Genomic DNA, 18,090 nt, shown 5'->3' with positions numbered 1-18,090 from the left:
GGTCATTTTACTTAAATGTTGCCTTTGTATCAGCTCAAACCAGTCTGGCCATTTTCCTCTGACCCCTGCCATCAACAAGGCATTTTTGCCCACAGAATCGCTTTTTACTGCATTTTTTTTCTTTTTCGTACCATTCTTTGTAAACCCGAGAGATGGTTGTGTGTGAAAATCCCAGTAGATCAGTATTTTCTGAAATACTCAAATCAAGCCCTTTCGGCTTGACAGCCATGCCATGTTCAAAGTCATTTAAATAACCTTTCTTCCCCATTATGATGCTCGGTTTGAACTGCATCAGATCATCTCGACCATGTCTACATGCACAAATGCATTGAGTTGCCACCATGTGATTGCCTGATCAGAAATTTGCCTCAATGTGCAGTTGTAACAGGTGTTCTTAATGTAGTGGCCGGTGAGTCTAAGTAAGTCCATTATCAATTACTTGGAGATTATTCTGTTCTGAGCTTTGGTCCACATACTCATGACTTCATCATTGATCAATTCATTTACGTGTATGTTTCCATTGGGCGTTCATCCAAAATGTAAACAAGGGCTCAATAAGCACCAGATGACATTTCCACACCCAAGTTCAAACAGCATCATAACATTGCACATGTAACTGAGGTAACCTGTGGAAGTTCGCCACTCTGAGCTCGAACCCGCCACCTACCAGTCAATCGTGTGTTTATGTGAGTGTGTGTGTGTGTGTGTGTGTGTGTGTATGTATGTGTGTATGTGTGTGTTTGTGTGTGTGTGTCTTACCCGTTAGATATTTCTCTTTAGCTCGAGCCCGTTCATCAGCATCGAAATACCAAACCGTAATGGCATACCTGCAGACATGAGAAGCGGTCTCATTAAAGGTGGGGTTGCAGTCAGTTAATCACTACAATCGGGAGTGTAGCCCCATGATTCACCTGTTGAACGCTGTAATGTATATTGTCATTGAAAAGTTTACTACACTGTTATGACATAATTGTTTCTTAACGGGTCAAATACATTTTCATACCGTGACAACCTAAGTTGTGTGATTGTGTGTGTCTTCATATGCGTTTGCATGGCACATGTGTGCAAACGTGGTGTGTGTGTGTGGAGCCCTATCATACGCCTTTCGTAAAGTCTTCACGAAAATAATATATTAATTTTCGTGGTGCATTCACGAAAAGTCTTCACGAAAATAATAGATTAATTTTCACGCTGCCTATTCACTTGAATTGCCCCACTGCTGCTATGGCTATCCAAACGTCTGCAGGGGCGGGGAGAGGGTGCTGACAGAACACTGCTGATACACTCGGGACTCACTAATTCGATACTTTCGGTACTTACGCCTTATGTCCCCTAAACCTAAACCTAACCCTAACCTTAACCCTAACCTTAACCCTACTTAACCCTAAACCTAACCCTAACCCTAATCTTAACCCTAACCTTGACCCTAAACCTAACCCTAAATTGCTTGTTTGAAATGTTTGATTACCATGTGACGGTAGGCTACCGAAAGGGCATCAAACTAGTGGGTCGCTAGGCAACAGTCGGGCAATTCAAATGAATAGGCAGCGTGAAAATTAATCTATTATTTTCGTGAAGACTTTACGAAAGGCGGGAAATAACGTGAATGCACCACGAAAATGTATCATTTTTTTTCGTGAATACTTCACGAAATGAGTGAGATACGGTTGGAGCGTGCGCGTGCGTGTGTGTGTGTGTGTGTGTGTGTGTGTGTGTGTGTGTGTGTGTGTTAATGAAGAAACACACACCTAGTAGCATAGTTAGGGGTTCGTGGGCATTGTGGCAAGTGTGTCTATCTACGCTTGTGGCGTGTGTAGTGCTGGTACGATTATGCAGTTGTGCTACACACCTACTAACATAGTTGTGCGTAGGTCTATTCAATTTTAAAACAGTACAGCATCACCCTGAACATCGTCCTAAAACACTGTACAAAGTAACAGTCTAGAACATATGTCGCAACAATGATATCAAAGAGCAGACACACCGACACTTACCACACGAACAATACATAGCAATTAGAACACAGGAAAAACTGATGCTGATCTTGCCGTATGTATAAAGGCCATCAAAAGAATATAACATAAAATAGCGTGTAAAAAAGTATGCATGGCTACACTATGATTTGATATCTAGTGTCTTATACAGTGTGTGAACTTCTACTGTGGTGTATCTGTTTTACATTGGTCGGTGGTCTTGTGTGGCATGCACACACTCTTAGTAGCGTAGCATGTGTGTTTTGCATACTTTGTGTAGGTCTGTGTTTTTGTGCGTTGTGCATGTTAGTAGCATGTGTGCTTGTAAAATGTGTGTCCATGTGTGTGTGTGTGTGTGTGTCCATGTCTGTGTGTGTCCATGTCCGTGTGTGTGTGTCCATGTCCGTGGGTGTGTGTGTGTGTGTGTGTGTGTGTGTGTGTCCATGTCCGTGTGTGTGTGTCCATGTCCGTGTGTGTGTGTGTGTGTGTGTGTGTGTCCATGTCCGTGTGTGTATGTGTCCATGTCCGTGTGTGTGTGCGTGTGCGTGTGTGTGTGTGTGTCCATGTCGGTGTGTGCGTGCGTGTGTGTGTGTGTGTGTGTGTGTGTCCATGTGTGTGTCCATGTCCGTGTGTGTCCATGTGTGTGTCCATGTCCGTGTGTGTGTGTGTGTGTGTGTGTGTGTGTGTGTCCATGTGTCCGTGTGTGTGTGTGTGTGTGTCCATGTCCGTGTGTGTGTGTGTGTGTGTGTGTGTAGATGTGAGCACACACACCTAGTAGCGTAGGCCGGCTGCACTTCGTGTGGGTTCCGCCTGTCCGACCAGAAGAAGAGGAGTCTGTCAAACTTGGGCTCGATGTCGGCAAACTGAGCTTTGCCCTCCGGGAAAATACGTAATAGGCCTCCGTGATCCTGGGAAACACACACACACACACACACACACACACACACACACACACACACACACACACACACACACACACACACACACACACACACACACACACACACACACACACACACACACACACACACACACACACACACACACACACACACACACACACACACACACACACACACTGATTAGTTTATTTGGGAGGACCAATAATTATTGAGAAAACAATAAAGCGCCCCAAAGAAGCAGTTATGTGTCTTTTACACAAATACCAAAATGACAGTGGTCTACAGCCTCTTCAAGCATACAAGTGGCATCGACTTCTCCATATATGCAAACTGCCTATAACTGCAGAAAGTGAGAAATACTAAGCTAGCTGCTTTGCTTTTTTCTTATTTAGGCCGGCTATTTGCAGCCCTCACTCACGCACGCACACGCACACACACAGTTTGGTCAATGTAAGGTAATGTGAAAGAACACAAAAGGCCAACAATGTGGTAACTTCACTGCTTAATTTGGAATAGTTCCACTTTAGACTCCCACCTGCAAGAGGGGCTCAAAAATGGGATAATTGGCATGTCATTACAGTGTCATAATAGTGTCATGACACAGTCATAGGTCATAAACTGGCCATGAAATGTCCATGTCATAAACATTTTATGACTGTTGCAACAGTCATAAAATGTTTATGGCATGGACATAATGTTTATGACACATACACACTATTATGACACTATTATGACACTGTAATGACATGGTTATGACACCGGCGTCAAGTAAAGTGTTAACAAGTGTTAAGCTTAGTAAAGTCAAATATCGATAACTGTGACAAAACGCGGAATTGAAAAATTAAGTCTGCCGTTGAGTTTTCAATTTTGTTAGTGCTCATTCCTGGCTCAGAATCATGAGGCTGTCTACCAAATGTTATTATTGCGTCATAGGTCTTCTGTGGGGGCCTGCTGCAAACTATTGTCCAGGGGCCCCATATCATATCATCTTAATCCGGCCCTGGCTACAGCTAACATCATCACATCAGGCCCATGTTCTAGCCTACTCTAACAGTTCACAATTCTACATGGGGGTGTGCCAACTTGTTAAAACTACACATAACAATGCAATGAACCGCACGCACGGCATCTCAACAAACACATGTTCTATTCAAATGCATAAGTACACACGCGCAGACCTTCTGACGCATGCATGCACGCACACACAAAGCAGGGATCTCACACATACCACATGTTCACATATTCAAGAGACACACACGCAACAGGCATCATACACAGACACACACACGCACACTAGGAGAAACACACATCTCAAGAAACTTACATTCACATATTGTACTGTACTGTACTGCACACACACACCAGGACATTTCACAAAACATACGTTCAAATGTCCAGGACACAGTAACACACAAACAAAAAGGAATGTCAAGGGAGGTGTGCAGTGAAAGCGCACACACACGCACGCACGCACACACCGATGCCTTTTCCTGCCCACGGGGCAAAAACGGGCTCCTAAAAATAAAGAAGCAACAGGGCACGGCACGGTCGGCACTCATTTATATAAGGCCCTGTGTGTGTGTGTGTGTGTGTGTGTGTGTGTGTGTGTGTGTGTGTGTGTGTGTGTGTGTGTGTGTGTGTGTGTGTGTGTGTACGTGTGTGGTGTGTGTGTGTGTGTGTGTGTGTGTGTGTGTGTGCGCGTGTGTGTGTGTATGTAACTCTTTGTCAAGTTAGGGTTTGCGTGCGAATCCCAAGGTAAGTGTTGTAGGCCCAGGGGAAGATGCCGCCGAAACAAACGATCCTGTTCTCACACACACACACACACACACACACACACACACACACACACACACACACACACACACACACACACACACACACACATTGCCACCAGCCACAATCCTTTAGCACACTTTGTGCACAATGTACAATGCTGGCACCTATAGCCAGTAGGGGAAGGTCAGGGAGAATAAGTGGATGTAGGTTGGAGAGAGAGAGGTGTGTGTGTGTGTGTGTGTGTGTGTGTGTATGTGTGTGGCAGACACGTAAAAGGAGGAGAAGCGATCATCAGCATCATTGTAGCTAAACTAAAGCCAACTACAGTTCATGGGACCATGCCATCAGTGTTGCCACATTGTGCTGTTTCCCGCCCAATTGGGCTGTTTAGGATGGCTGTCTGCGGGTACAAATGGATAAAAAGTGCATTTGAGTGTTTTTTCTGCACATTCATGGCCATAGAAATCAATAGAATTTAGGGCAAATTGGGCAAGATTTAGTGCTTCGCAGCAGGTTTTGAGCATTTTTTTGGGCTGGAAATCTATCTCATCCGGCAACCCTGCATGCCTTGCAACTACGGTACCAGACCTCTCACAGGAAACGACATGTGAGACCTTGACCAAGAGTCGTGTCATCTATGATAGCCAAAATGGATCAAATATCCATCGTGTAGGGAAGTGCAAAACACGATTGCACTTGTGTAAAAGATGAAGCAGACAAATCATGGACAAGGGGGAGAATCGCACATAGGAACATTGAAAAAGCCTCTTAGAAGTGGAGAGCTGACTGCAAGGAAGGGCGCTATTACAAAAGAGATTCAAACATTATCTCGAGTTCTCGACGTCAATGTCAGTAATGTAATTTCGTTCAATGCAAAATTTCGGGAGAACCACTAGAGGCCGCTATGGAGTTGGTGCGTACGGCTCTGTTTACATCCCAAAGCTGCATTGGAGAGCTTTAAAGGGACACTGTGCAGGAAATGGTCAAAAAGGGTACTGCAACTATGCTGCTCATTGAAACTAGGCTCCCTATTGCCAAATTTGATCTTTACATGAAAAGTTTACTAAGTAATAAACAAATATTAACTAGTATGGTCCAAGTACAGTCATCTTTGCAGCTAAAAATGGCTATTTTAGGAAATTCAAAATGTCGCACAATGGAGAAGATCCCCCTTTTCATGTATGAATAGCGCAATTTTTTCAGTCATAATGAATACTTAGAATTTGATGGTGGTGGTAATTATTCATGAAAAAGGAACATGTGAACAAGTGAATGGGCAGCATGAATTCTGGAAATAAACAACAAAAAATCTCACACAGTGTCCCTTTAAGGGGGAAACGGACTAATGGCTTTAATTAAGAGGGCAGGACACACTATCCATTCATTACTTAATCATGTCCACCAATTTAAGTCACAAAGACGCACACCAAGTTATATAAAAATCCGGGTCGGTTGTTTACAGATGTCAGGTTAAATAAAGGACTTCTATACCACAGCGAATAAAGACAAATACAACTTTGCAAACAGCCCTATATATTAAAAACTTTTTACCTTTTAATGCATAGGCACCACACACACTTACGCATGTGCGCACATTACACACGCGCGCACACACACTTACACGCACAGAAACACACACGCGTGCACAAACACGCACGTGCACGTGTGTGTGCGCGCACGTGTAAGTGCGTGTGTGCGCATGTGTAAATATGTGTGCACGCGCATGTAAGTGGGTGTGTGTATACACAAACAGCAGTCTAGACAAGTTTTAGTCAGCTCTAAGGCCATTATTCCATAAGAGCAGTATTCTTACAGGGATTACTCATTCCATTCATTCAAGGAAATGAATCCGTAGCGGCATGTGGAAAACTGAATGACTGTGTGTACGCTAAGAAACACACTAAACCACCATTGGCTTCTTAAACGCTACGCTTGGGGGAAATAAGAAAAAAAACATACATAAACATCATTGGTTGCCTCAATGCTACACTAAGAAACCCCACACTTAACCATCATTGGCTGCTGAAAGTCATACTGTAACATGATTGGCGGTCTGAATGCTACGCTACAAAAACATACTTTTAATCCGCTGTTGGCAGCCTGCCGTGGAATGTCATTGAGAACATGCCATTGAGGATTTGTACGATCACACCTCTGCCTGCCTCTCCCTCTCCCTGTTGTTGTTGTTGAGTAAGGAAGGCACAGTTGTAGTACAACTCCCTCTTTCGTTCTCTCACCGTCTGTTGTCACATCTCGATATCATTCCGATTTATCTTTCTTTGGGACTTAAATGGTGTGCATGACTCGATTGTACGATGCATTGCAATGCATTACATTTCTGCTGAAAGCAAGAAGTTCTGCTTTAAAGTGCTTTGATTTGAAGTTCATTTGCTCTGGAAATGCCCACAGAAGTTATTGAAAATTCAAAACAAATATATGCCCCAATCAATTATGGCATTTGGCAATGCATTACCAAATTGATTGTTGTTGAAACCACTACTGATTATTAGTGTTGCACCGATACCATTTTTTGGCCCCGATACCGATACCCGATACCCGACTGTGCAGTATCGGCCGATACCGATACTACTCTGTTTGAAATGTATATATATGAAAAGTTATATAGGCTACTACTTGGATGTAACATCATTGCTATTATGGCTTTGTCAGGCTGCTGCCTACTCCAGTAGAACTTTTTATACCTTTTAAATACCTATGATATAAAATAACTAAGTTCAAGGCTGTGTTTAAGAGTCATACGAGCATCTGTAAGCTTAAATGGTATCGGTGCCCTATTTGTTGGTATCGGCCGATACCGATACCACCATTTTAGTGCAGTATCGGGGCCCCGGCCGATACTGGTATCGGTATCGGTGCAACACTACTAATCATCATGCCTGTCTCGCTCATATCTCCTCGCTTTCTTAATGTTTCTCACACTACAGCCAACAATTCAATGAATCGATTCGTCCACGGAAGAATTGATTATCGTTAATTGATTAATCGATTTTTGCTTCACTCATTTTATGAGGCATTTTATTTTGCTCATGCATTAATAACAATACTGATTGTAATAATGATGTTCCTCAAATAAAATGCATGCAGATATTACAGCTTTTGATCATTCAATCACAGTCATTCTGAGCCTCTTCTTTAGTATTTTTGATTGGAGCAGTGTCTCGGTCTCTCTCTCACATTCCCACCCTAAGTTTCAAAACCAGGAATAGCTGTGGTTTGTCTCCTCCCAGATCTCAAGACATAAACATAGTCGTCTCACCCTGCTGCAGACTGCCCTAGAATAGCTCACCTGTGTGCAGCAGGTAAAAAAAAGCTTAGTTCACTGATTACCATGTCTGAAACATACTGTAAACAAGCTAAGAGGGTTACTGAGTCTAAACGGACATCGTCAACAAACGTCTCAGTAGATGCACAAGAAGGGTAGTCAGACAGGTTTGTGAGGATAACACAAAGCCTGCTTAGTCATGCATACGTGCCCACCCTCACATCTTTGATGAAGCCTGGAGGTGCAGCAGCAGTAACTAAGTAGTAATAGCAATAGTAGTAGCAGCAGCAGCAGCAGTAGTAGTTAGAAGTACACCGAAATTTCGGCCGCAGAAAATATTCGGCCGAAAACGCAAACCCAAAAGGCACTTTCAGTTTTCGGCCAAAAGCCAATTGAGTGGCCGAATCGGAGGCCGAATAGAAAATGAATTGAAAATAGGCATTCATTAAACATTTGAAGACTTCAAATACACATTTATTTTCTTTCAAAAACATGTCAAAACATTTATTGTAAAGTATAGATTCAAGCAATATTTAAAAAAAAGTGAAAAACCTAACTTTTGATAACTTTTGACTGAATTGTAATATTCGGTTTCAGTTTCGGTATTCGGCCAAGTGATTAATTATTAGTCGGTTTCGGTTTCGACCACAAATTTTCATTTCGGTGCACCTCTAGTAGTAGTAGTAGCTTAAGTAGACATTGTAGTAGCAGGAATAATTGTATGAATAATACAGGCCTGTGAGGATAACACCAAGCCTGCTTAAGCATACCGACGTGCCCACTCTCCCAATTTTGATGAAGGCTGCAGATGCAACAGTATCTCCTGTACACACACACAGGACTTTTCAACAGTTTTTAGATGCGTCCTAGCATCTCTATAAGAGGGTATGTCCGTCCGTTGGTCTGTCCATCTGAAGCGCATTCTTTAACACGCCCAAAACACGATCTTCGCTGCCATTTTTCGTGTTACATTGAATTGTATTCATTAATTTACACCAATAAGCAATAAGTGAACGCATCTTTGTCCATTTCCATGTAGATTTAAATGTTATTAAATGTATGAGGTGGCACTTTTTTCCATGCTGCTTTCAAGTCCAAAGAACATGACGATATTTTGCATTGTTTTGAGTAATAGTAGTACTCATAGCTGGTATCGGCAAGTGTTTGACGAGTACGAGTACGAGTATAATGAGCAGTATCGGGTGCCGATACCGATACCAGTATCGGTGCATCCCTAGTGAGAAACCAATGGATTTTGACCTTGGTGTTTTGAGGGGCTTGCCACCTTTGTGGAAGGGCTGTACGCAGAGCAGGAAACTCTGAATGTTGCTCGATGTGTTAGGCTACCTGAGTTCCATCAATCTGCCAGATAATGAAATGAACTGGGGCCTTGGCTGTCCCACCATAATCCCCACCTTCACCACCCAAGCTGAATACTGCTCAGCCCTCTCCTCTCCACACTCCGTTGGGTTTCAAGCAGCCGTCCACACAAGCTGATTAGCCCCCAGGCCTGACCAGACTGACTCGACTGATTTGACAGTTGTTTACCAAAGGGAAATACGAATGTTGTTTGATGTGTTTGGCTACCATACCATAATCCCCACCTTCACCACCCCAGCCAAATAGTGCTCAGCCCTCTCCTCTCCACACTCCGTTGGGTTTCAAGCAGCCGTCCACACAAGCTGATTAGCCCCCAGACCCGACCAGACCAGTCCAAGTCAGTCAGCTTGTTTGTGTTTGTCTGTGTCTGTCTTTGTGCTAATTCACTTCTTGAAAGTCTTTTATGTAAATGGATCAGACATAGTGCACAATCAAGTCCTATTTTCCCAACAGGTTGTTTTTGACTATAGGCTCTTTTCCACTGCCGGTTTTCTGGTAGACCTACAGCTCGACACAGCGCGACTTGCTTTTCGATTGGGCACGACACAGGTCTCTTTTTTTGAGTCGTCTTCGATTTTATTTGATAGGACACTGTGAGAGGTGGACAGGAAGCGAATTGGGAGTGAGACGGGGAGGGGTCGGCAAAGGACCCAGGGCGGGAATCGAACCTGGGCCAGCCGCATGGCAGGCGAGTTCCCTTTCGGTTGGCAGGGCCTGGTAGAGCAGGCCTTTAGTGAGAAAGCAATGTAATTCAACAGAGGTGATCATGCCGTCAAAGGCCCTCAAAGCAGCAAGTTCAAAATTCAGGTGGCCCAACTACTACATGCATTTTGAACTTCGGTGCTTGGTGCCTTCTTCAAGGTTGTATATAGACCATTTTTCAATTCAATTCAATTCAATTCAATTCAATTCAATTCAATTCAATTCAATCCAGTTGATTGGTACCATGTACAATTAAAACATAAATGTTTCCATTTCATGCACTGTACCAGATTTAGCCTTAGGCTAGTTTGCGTCTGTAGTCCCTGACGTTAAAATAAAATACAACAGAATTTCCAGTGAAAAAGCAATGTTGATGGGGTCCCTTGAATTTTCAACTTAGCGCCTCATCACCATCCCGAAAAATCGGGGAACTCCTCCCGCTTTGTCGGAATCAAACAACCATTAGCAAACCAAGGGAGGTGGGTCAACCATGCTATTTGGGAAATGTTAATTTTTATGCTCTTGGTCAGATCAAGTATCAAAGAGATTTAAACAGGCTAGTACATAGAGCCCTTTTCCTCTCTCTCTACACTCCACTGGTATTCAAGAAGGAAGATCAGCGTGTTGTTCAATACGTTGCGTAGCACTCTGCTAGATAATGAAATTAACTTGGGCCTTGGCTGCCTGACCATAATCCCCCACCTTCATCACCCCAGCCGAATACTGCTCAGCCCTCTCCACACTCCAGTGGGCTTCAAGCAGCCGCCCACACAAGCTGATTAGGCCGTGACCGGACCAGACTGAGTCGGCTGCCTTGACAGTGGACGTGGAGGGCGGAGGAGGAGTGGCGGAGCCGGTGGAAAATATCCTTCAGTAAACAACTGTGAATTAATCCACTTAGCTCTCACAATCCCCCCACACCCACCTTACATATGCACATTGTGTGCATGCACGCACACACGCACGCACACGCGCACACACACACACACACAAACTTACTGGCACCAGCCCTTGGCATACAACACCCACCCAATCAAAACTCAAGACTCAGACACTCCTCTGCCATTATTTCCCTCCCTTCCCATGCATATACACAGAGTTGGCAACCAGCCACTTGTTATTTGGACCCGCTGCCATGACTGTTGTTTTTGTGGGTTTTTTTGTTTTGTTTTCCCGACCCATGCCTCATATCCCAAAGACCTAAGATCTCTGTTTTAAATGCAACACATTGAAACGTATGTAGGGATGCACCGATACCACTTTTTTGAAAACCGATACAAGTATGAGTACATTAATGTGTGTACTTGCCGATACTGAGTACTGATACCGATACCTTTTACCACCAAAATACAATGAAAATAAATGCTTGGCCTTGTTTTTTTCCACCCGTGATATTTTTATTGTCCATTTCCATGTAGATTTAAATGTTAGTAAATGAATGAGGAGGTACTTTTTTCCATGCTGCTTTCAAGTCCACAGAACGTGACAAGATTTTGCATTGTTCTGTGTAATAGCAGTATCGTTCCTGGTATCGGCAAGTGTTTGACGAGTACGAGTATGAGTATAAGGAGCAGTATCGGGTGCCGTACGTAGTGGTTTGTTCCATATTTTGTATGTGGATAGTGGACACTAAGGAAAACATATGCCCATCGGTGCTGCTGTGTAAGCCCCAGACGTGTTAAAGATAGCTGGGTCCAACAAAAATAGCTCTGCATTTCTTTGTCTTTTCAATGTTGTACAATATTATTAGACCCTGTCCACAAATGAACAGGGTGGCTTTGGCCTGGTGGCAGAAAATATTTTGTCAGACATGGTCCAGCAGCCGTGGACAAATGGTTAGGGGCGTAAATCACAGCCTCCATGACGATACAATTCAATATCGATATCTTATTATTCAACGCGATTACATTATTTTTGATACTTAATAATGCACCACGATACGATGCCATTGCATTAGATTTTTTCCAATTACTTCTCCACTTCTACTACGTTATGGAACTAGAGCATTGGGCAGGGGCCAGCGGTTTGATTATTTTCGATACTTAAGAATGCCTCACGATACGATGCGATTAGATCCCCAGCCATCGGATCGATGCATCGATACACTTATTATTATCATTTACACCCCTATTGTAGACAAATGGTTAGGGAGTCAGTGAAAGGTCGCATGTTCTAATCTAGTACCAGTGGGAAGACGGCGGTCTCCCCCATGGCTCAAGTGCCCCTTAGCACCCAATACCAGCTTAGGTACAGGGTGTTGGTTACAGTCCCTGAAGCAAAACCACTTTGGACAAAAGAGTCTGTGATATGTTACTGTATATTTGTTAACACACACACACGACAACACAAATCACACACACACACGAACACAACACACACGAACACAACACACACAAACGAACACACAAATACCCACCCCCACACACACGAACACAACACACACAAACGAACAAACAAACACCCACCCCCACACACACGAACACACACACACACACAAACACCTACCCCTGCACACACACACACACACAAACACCTACCCCTGCACACACAAACACGAACATACACACACACACACACACACACACACACACACACACACACACACACACACACACACACACACACACACACACACACGAACACGAACACACGAACGCACGCACGCACACACGCACACACGCACACACACACACAGTTTTGGTTTGGTTGGGTTCTTGACTCGCACCCAACCACCTTAATCTTCAGGAGTAGAGCTAGCCTGCTGTTCTTAACTACTTAAAGGTGGCTTTGCCACTGGAGCCCTGTCGTTAAATCGATGCCTGCTAGCAATGCGACAGCCTTAAAGCGACACTAAGTAGTCTTTATCTTTGGTCGCTGGGCAGTTCAGAAGCAGAGCAGCCCTACGGAGTCATACAGGACCCACAGTGACGCATTCACTAATGAAAATGTCACTTACCGTAGACTCTTAGTTTCAGACCAAGGAAGGTAACAAAAGCAATAGAAGTGCATTTCATTCTCTTACATACCAACAAAAGCAATAGAAGTGCATTCCATTCTCTTACATACCAACAAGTCACTGAAACAATTTTGGAAACACAATAAAAAATAAGGTTGAAAAACTAGATTGTCGCATTTGGACTTCTGTATTGTAGCTTAAACTTTTACTTCTCTATTAAGACTTGTGGTAAGGTGACGAGTGCTTTAATTACTGTGAAGTGCTTTAATTAATGTGAGTGCTTTAATTGCTGTGAAGGTGGGAATTAGTGTATTATTTGAAGACACTAAATATCTTCCAGCTCCAAAAAAGTCCTGTTGCCTTCATTTAGTCATTTTGTTGACCATGTTGCATCTTTAGGTTTAGGTAGTTCTGTGAGGGTGGGCACATCTACCTGCTTAAGCTGGCTTTGTGTCATCCCCACGTGCCTGTCTTTATTTTCTGATTAGAATTTTTTTTTAATTAAACATAATTAAAAAAAAACAACAACAACAAGATACTTAGTATCTTACAGCTCCAAAAAAAGGCTCTGTTGCCTTCAACTAGTCATTTTGTTGACCATGTTGCACCTTTGGGTTTAGGTAGGGCTGTGAGGGTGGGCACGTCTACCTGCTTAAGCTTTAAGCTTTGTCTCATCCCCACGTGGCTGTCTGTATTGTTATCAAGCCTCCGTCTACCACAGGTGGTGGGGAGGGAACTTCTTATTTTCCCATCAGTCACAGACGGGGTCGCTGTCAGCTTTGGCAGGGGCCGGGACAAAGTCACCTGAAAGGGCACCCTACCCTATTCCAGTGTTTCTCAACATTTTTTTTAGGCGAGGCCCCCTTTCAAATCATGAAAAAATTTCAAAGCACCCCAAACCAATAAGTCGTAACATGGCATCGCGTCCGATACCACACAAGCTTAGAAAAGTAACATATTTGGAGAAGTCACACAACCTACGTTCGAAGTTGCAGCTGACTGGGGCGACCTATATTTACTTTATTGTGCGTGAATGGCAGACCAAAGATTCCACTGACTTGCATTAACTTATCAATTTAGACAAATATTATGATTACATAATTTATTTATCAGCCACGTTTCCAAGGCACCCCTGAGGGGGGCCCGCGGCACCCCTGTTGAGAAACACTGCCCTATACGTACAGTGTAATGAGAACCCAATTCGGGGGCCTTCTTATCCTTATCCAAGAAAAGAATTCCATAAGGTGAAATAATACAAAAGACGAAAATAATATTCAGGTTGGAGGAGAGACATGTACAGTATTTATATCTAGTCAGTGTCTAGTTTCTATCGATGGGGAAAAAGGGGCGTCCAGTGTTTATCTCTTGTGCCCGATCTACGTCACCGGCGACTTCATTAGGAACACCTCTCTAGCGCTGGGCTGGACCCCCTTTTACCTTCAGAACTGCCTAAACTGCCTGCAACAATACTCGGGTAGGTTGTGGCATTCCAACAAACATAAATTCGTACTAATTGGCCCAAATTGTGCTAAGAGAAAATATCCTTATGCCATTATATCTCCAGCCTGAAATGTTGACGTAAGGCAGGGTTGACACATGTTTTCATGTTGTTTATGCCAAATTCTGACCATTCCACCAGAGTGTTGCAGTAGATCATCAGACCCATCAGACCAGGCAACATTTTCCGATCTTCTAGTGTCGTTAATGGTGAAACCTGTTTTGGCAAATTGTTGCCTCATTTTCCTGTTCTTAGCTGACAGGAGTGGCACCAAATGTGGTCTGCTGCTGTCAGAGATGTATAGTAACGAAGTAAAAGTAACGAAGTACTGTACATAAGTACTAAACTGCAGTATCTGTACTTTTTTGAGTAATATTTTTTTCCTCATACTTGTACTTGTACTGCACTACATTTTTTTTGATGAAATTAATACTTTTACTCCGATATATTTTTCATGTGCTGCTTTCGTTACTCGTATTAGTCTTTAGCCCAAGACGAGCAAGACTGCATGATTGCAATGTTGAGAATCAACTACTTCTGAGGGTAAACAAAAACTTCCTTGCTGCCTAACTGGCTTCTTTAAGCAAATCAGTGTGAAAGGTTTGAGTTGGCGACAAAGCCCGGAAAAGGTTTTTTTTATACATTTTTTTTATTTGATGTTTTTATTTGATATTTTAATTTATTTTATTATTTTTTTATGTGCACTTCTGACTTTTTTTTATTTAATAATACTTGAAGCCCAACGAGCTGGTTGGAAGCACTGTTTTAAGCAGTAAAACTACTGCCCTACGTTTTCTTAAAAACTGAACTTGTGTTACAAATAAGAGTTTTAATAAGAAAAAACCATAATGGTATTTGCGCTTCATAAGAGACTTATTGTACAGAGCTCTAATAAACCAAATGGTATTCAAACTTTTGACTGACTTTTTCCCCCCCCCCCATTTTTTTAATGCAGTACTTTTACTTCTACTTCTACTTTTTACTCAAGTAGCAAAACTTGCAATACTTCTACTTGCTTTACTTAAGTACAACACATTTTAAATACTTTTGTCCTTCTACTTGAGTAAGGTAAGGAAAAGTTACTTTTGACTTTTACTCAAGTCATTTGACAAGATGATACTGGTACTTTTACTCCACTACTTTTCTCCAGTACTTTATACATCTCTGGCTGCTGTAGGCCATTTGATGTGCTGTGTAATCATAAATTCTCATATGCATACCTTGGTTGTAATGAGTGGTTATTTGACTTAATGTTGCCTTTGTATCAGCTCAAACCAGTCTGGCCATTCTCCTCTGACATCAACAAGGCATTTTTGCCCACAGAATCGCTGCTCACTGTATTTTTTTTTCTTTTTCGTATCATTTTTTGTAAACCCTAGAGATGGTTGTGTGTGAATATCTCAGTAGATCTGTCTTTTCTGAAATACTCAAATCAATCCCTTTCTGCACCAACAGCCATGCCATGTTAAAAGTCATTTAAATAGCCTTTCTTCCCCCATTATGATGCTCGGTTTGAACTGCATCAGATCATCTCGACCATGACTACATGCATAAATGCATGAAGTTGCCACCATGTGATTGGCTGATCAGAAATTTGCCTCAATGAAAAGTCGTAACAGGTGTTCCTAATAAAGTGGCCGGTGAGTGTATGTCCAATGCTAGTTCACAGTTGGTGTCCTACAAAGCAAAAAGGCAGTAACTGCATTGCAGTTTAAAATTAGTTACTATGACTTTAATGCCATATATATCAAAGTCTAAAGTTAAATAAAATGATTGATCTTCAAAAAAGGTGGTAATATAAAGTAACAAAACTGTCACATGCCAATAATCTCCCAAAAAATTCTTAAACTGGATTGCAGTATCATTTTAAAGTCAACTGACTCAGTTTTGAGCTCTGCGCAGTTACTGCCTTTTTGCTTTGTAGGGCAGAGTTGCTGTACCTCTTCTTCTTCTGCTTCTGCTGTTGCTATTTGGCAGACACACCTCCACCCAGAAGGCCAAGTCCATGAGAAGGAAGAGGCCACAGGGGAAGTGACATCATGGGTACTTCAGACAGTGTTGTTCAGACAGCGTGTTCCTCTAATGTAAACTGTTCATATGGACGAGGTGCGTCAACACTGACCCTGCTATCACGCCATATGGGAACAATGGCCGTCACGTATACAGTCCAGTCACACCAGTTTAAAAAAAAGTTGTCTGGGCATTATCTGTTAATCAATAGGTACTCTTTAGTTTCTTTGTTTGTAAGCGAGCATTTAAGAATGTGCAGCTGTGTGTTTGTATGAATGTTAACATGTGCTCAATGTAATCGACAGTGTTTGGAAACCTACAATGCTAATAAAAACGTTTAAGGCGAATGAGCCCAAACTTGCTGCACATGCTTCAGGAAAGTTTTGAACGTAAGTAAGAAATAACATTTCAGCATTTCAAAATGAAGTTTTCCTTGAACCAGAGACAACTAGCTTATGTTGTGACAGGGATGAAACATGCATAAATTGTTTTTATCCATTAAAAAAAAAGTCAAAAGTTGATCACAAATAAATAAATAAATAAATAAGTCAACAGAACACAGGAAGTGTGAATGCAGTGCTATTTTCTATGAAGTTGTCATTGGAGAAGCGTGCAGCTTTCTGCACATAATCTCAGAGGCACACAAGCCTTCTATAATCTTTAGGGGTTTAAACAGCACATGTAAACATTGCAAGGTACAGTCTGGATAGTGTCCCTGTGCTCACTACCACACAGTTTACTTTTGAATTAAAAATAAGCGTGGCATGCATGTTTCATCTGCCAAAAAAAACCCATAAGTTACTAGATAGCCTACACTAGCTGCCTTGTGTTTCTTTGACCGATCATCTGCAGTGTTCGGAAAGTTTATAAAATACTGCATGATATGAAAAACTCAGAATAGCAATATCATTTTAGAATTTACATTTCATAATACAAAATCTTTGTTTTCTTGGGATCTAGTCAAGGTGGTAGCAGGTTGTTGTTTAGGCCTTTACTGTAAACTGCTGGGGACACTTATGAACTGACTAAGAATTTGACGACTTAAAAATACTGATGCCAACGGAAATGTGCTCGAAGACAGTAAAGGAGATTTGCCTGTGCTCTCTGAGTGCTTTTTTTGGGTTCAGCATTGCGAGAGAAGAGAAAAGGAGCTGGATGCAATTCAAGCAAATGGTCCTGAAAAGACGAAACTGAGAATAAAAGCCAGAGCTTTAATTCTTCATTTCGGCTTTTTCAATTCAGTTTTCCTGAACTGCATCCAAATTGTGTGTGTGACGCCTTTTCTCTCTCCTGCATAAACTTTAGGGATCACTCAGTAAGTGAGCCTCGACTGAGGTGTGGACTACACCTTCACCTGCTCTTTCTCGTTTCAGCATTGCCATCTCTGCAGAACCATAGCCCGTTTGTCACGTCAAGGGGCTCAATGCTACGGCATGACTTGGTCGAGAAATGTGAGACTTCTCTGCTCACAAAGTCCTTGTTCAGGTAATAAAGTATGAGGAGCTATGTAAGCTTCCCTACTTTTTTTCTTTCTTTCTTTGCTTGCCTTGTTCAGATGCGATTGTCAGCCACATACACAACACTGAATGAGACCTAAGCATTGCAAAGGA

General features: G+C 42.4%; 1 protein-coding gene across 1 annotated transcript in view; it reads right to left on the bottom strand.

Moving 5' to 3' along the window:
* Positions 1–18,090, bottom strand: part of LOC134448182 (egl nine homolog 1-like) — a 72,425-nt gene that overhangs the window by 1,492 nt on the left and 52,843 nt on the right. Inside the window, exons 3-4 of the mRNA XM_063197920.1 lie at positions 2,745–2,881; positions 760–827 (exon numbers count right to left, since the gene is read on the bottom strand). Of these exons, the coding sequence (XP_063053990.1) occupies positions 760–827; positions 2,745–2,881 (205 nt within the window). The remainder of the gene's footprint in view (positions 1–759; positions 828–2,744; positions 2,882–18,090) is intronic.

Source organism: Engraulis encrasicolus, chromosome 1, assembly GCF_034702125.1.
Source record: "Engraulis encrasicolus isolate BLACKSEA-1 chromosome 1, IST_EnEncr_1.0, whole genome shotgun sequence".
NCBI lineage: Eukaryota > Metazoa > Chordata > Actinopteri > Clupeiformes > Engraulidae > Engraulis > Engraulis encrasicolus.
This window is presented reverse-complemented; position numbering and strand designations above follow the sequence as displayed.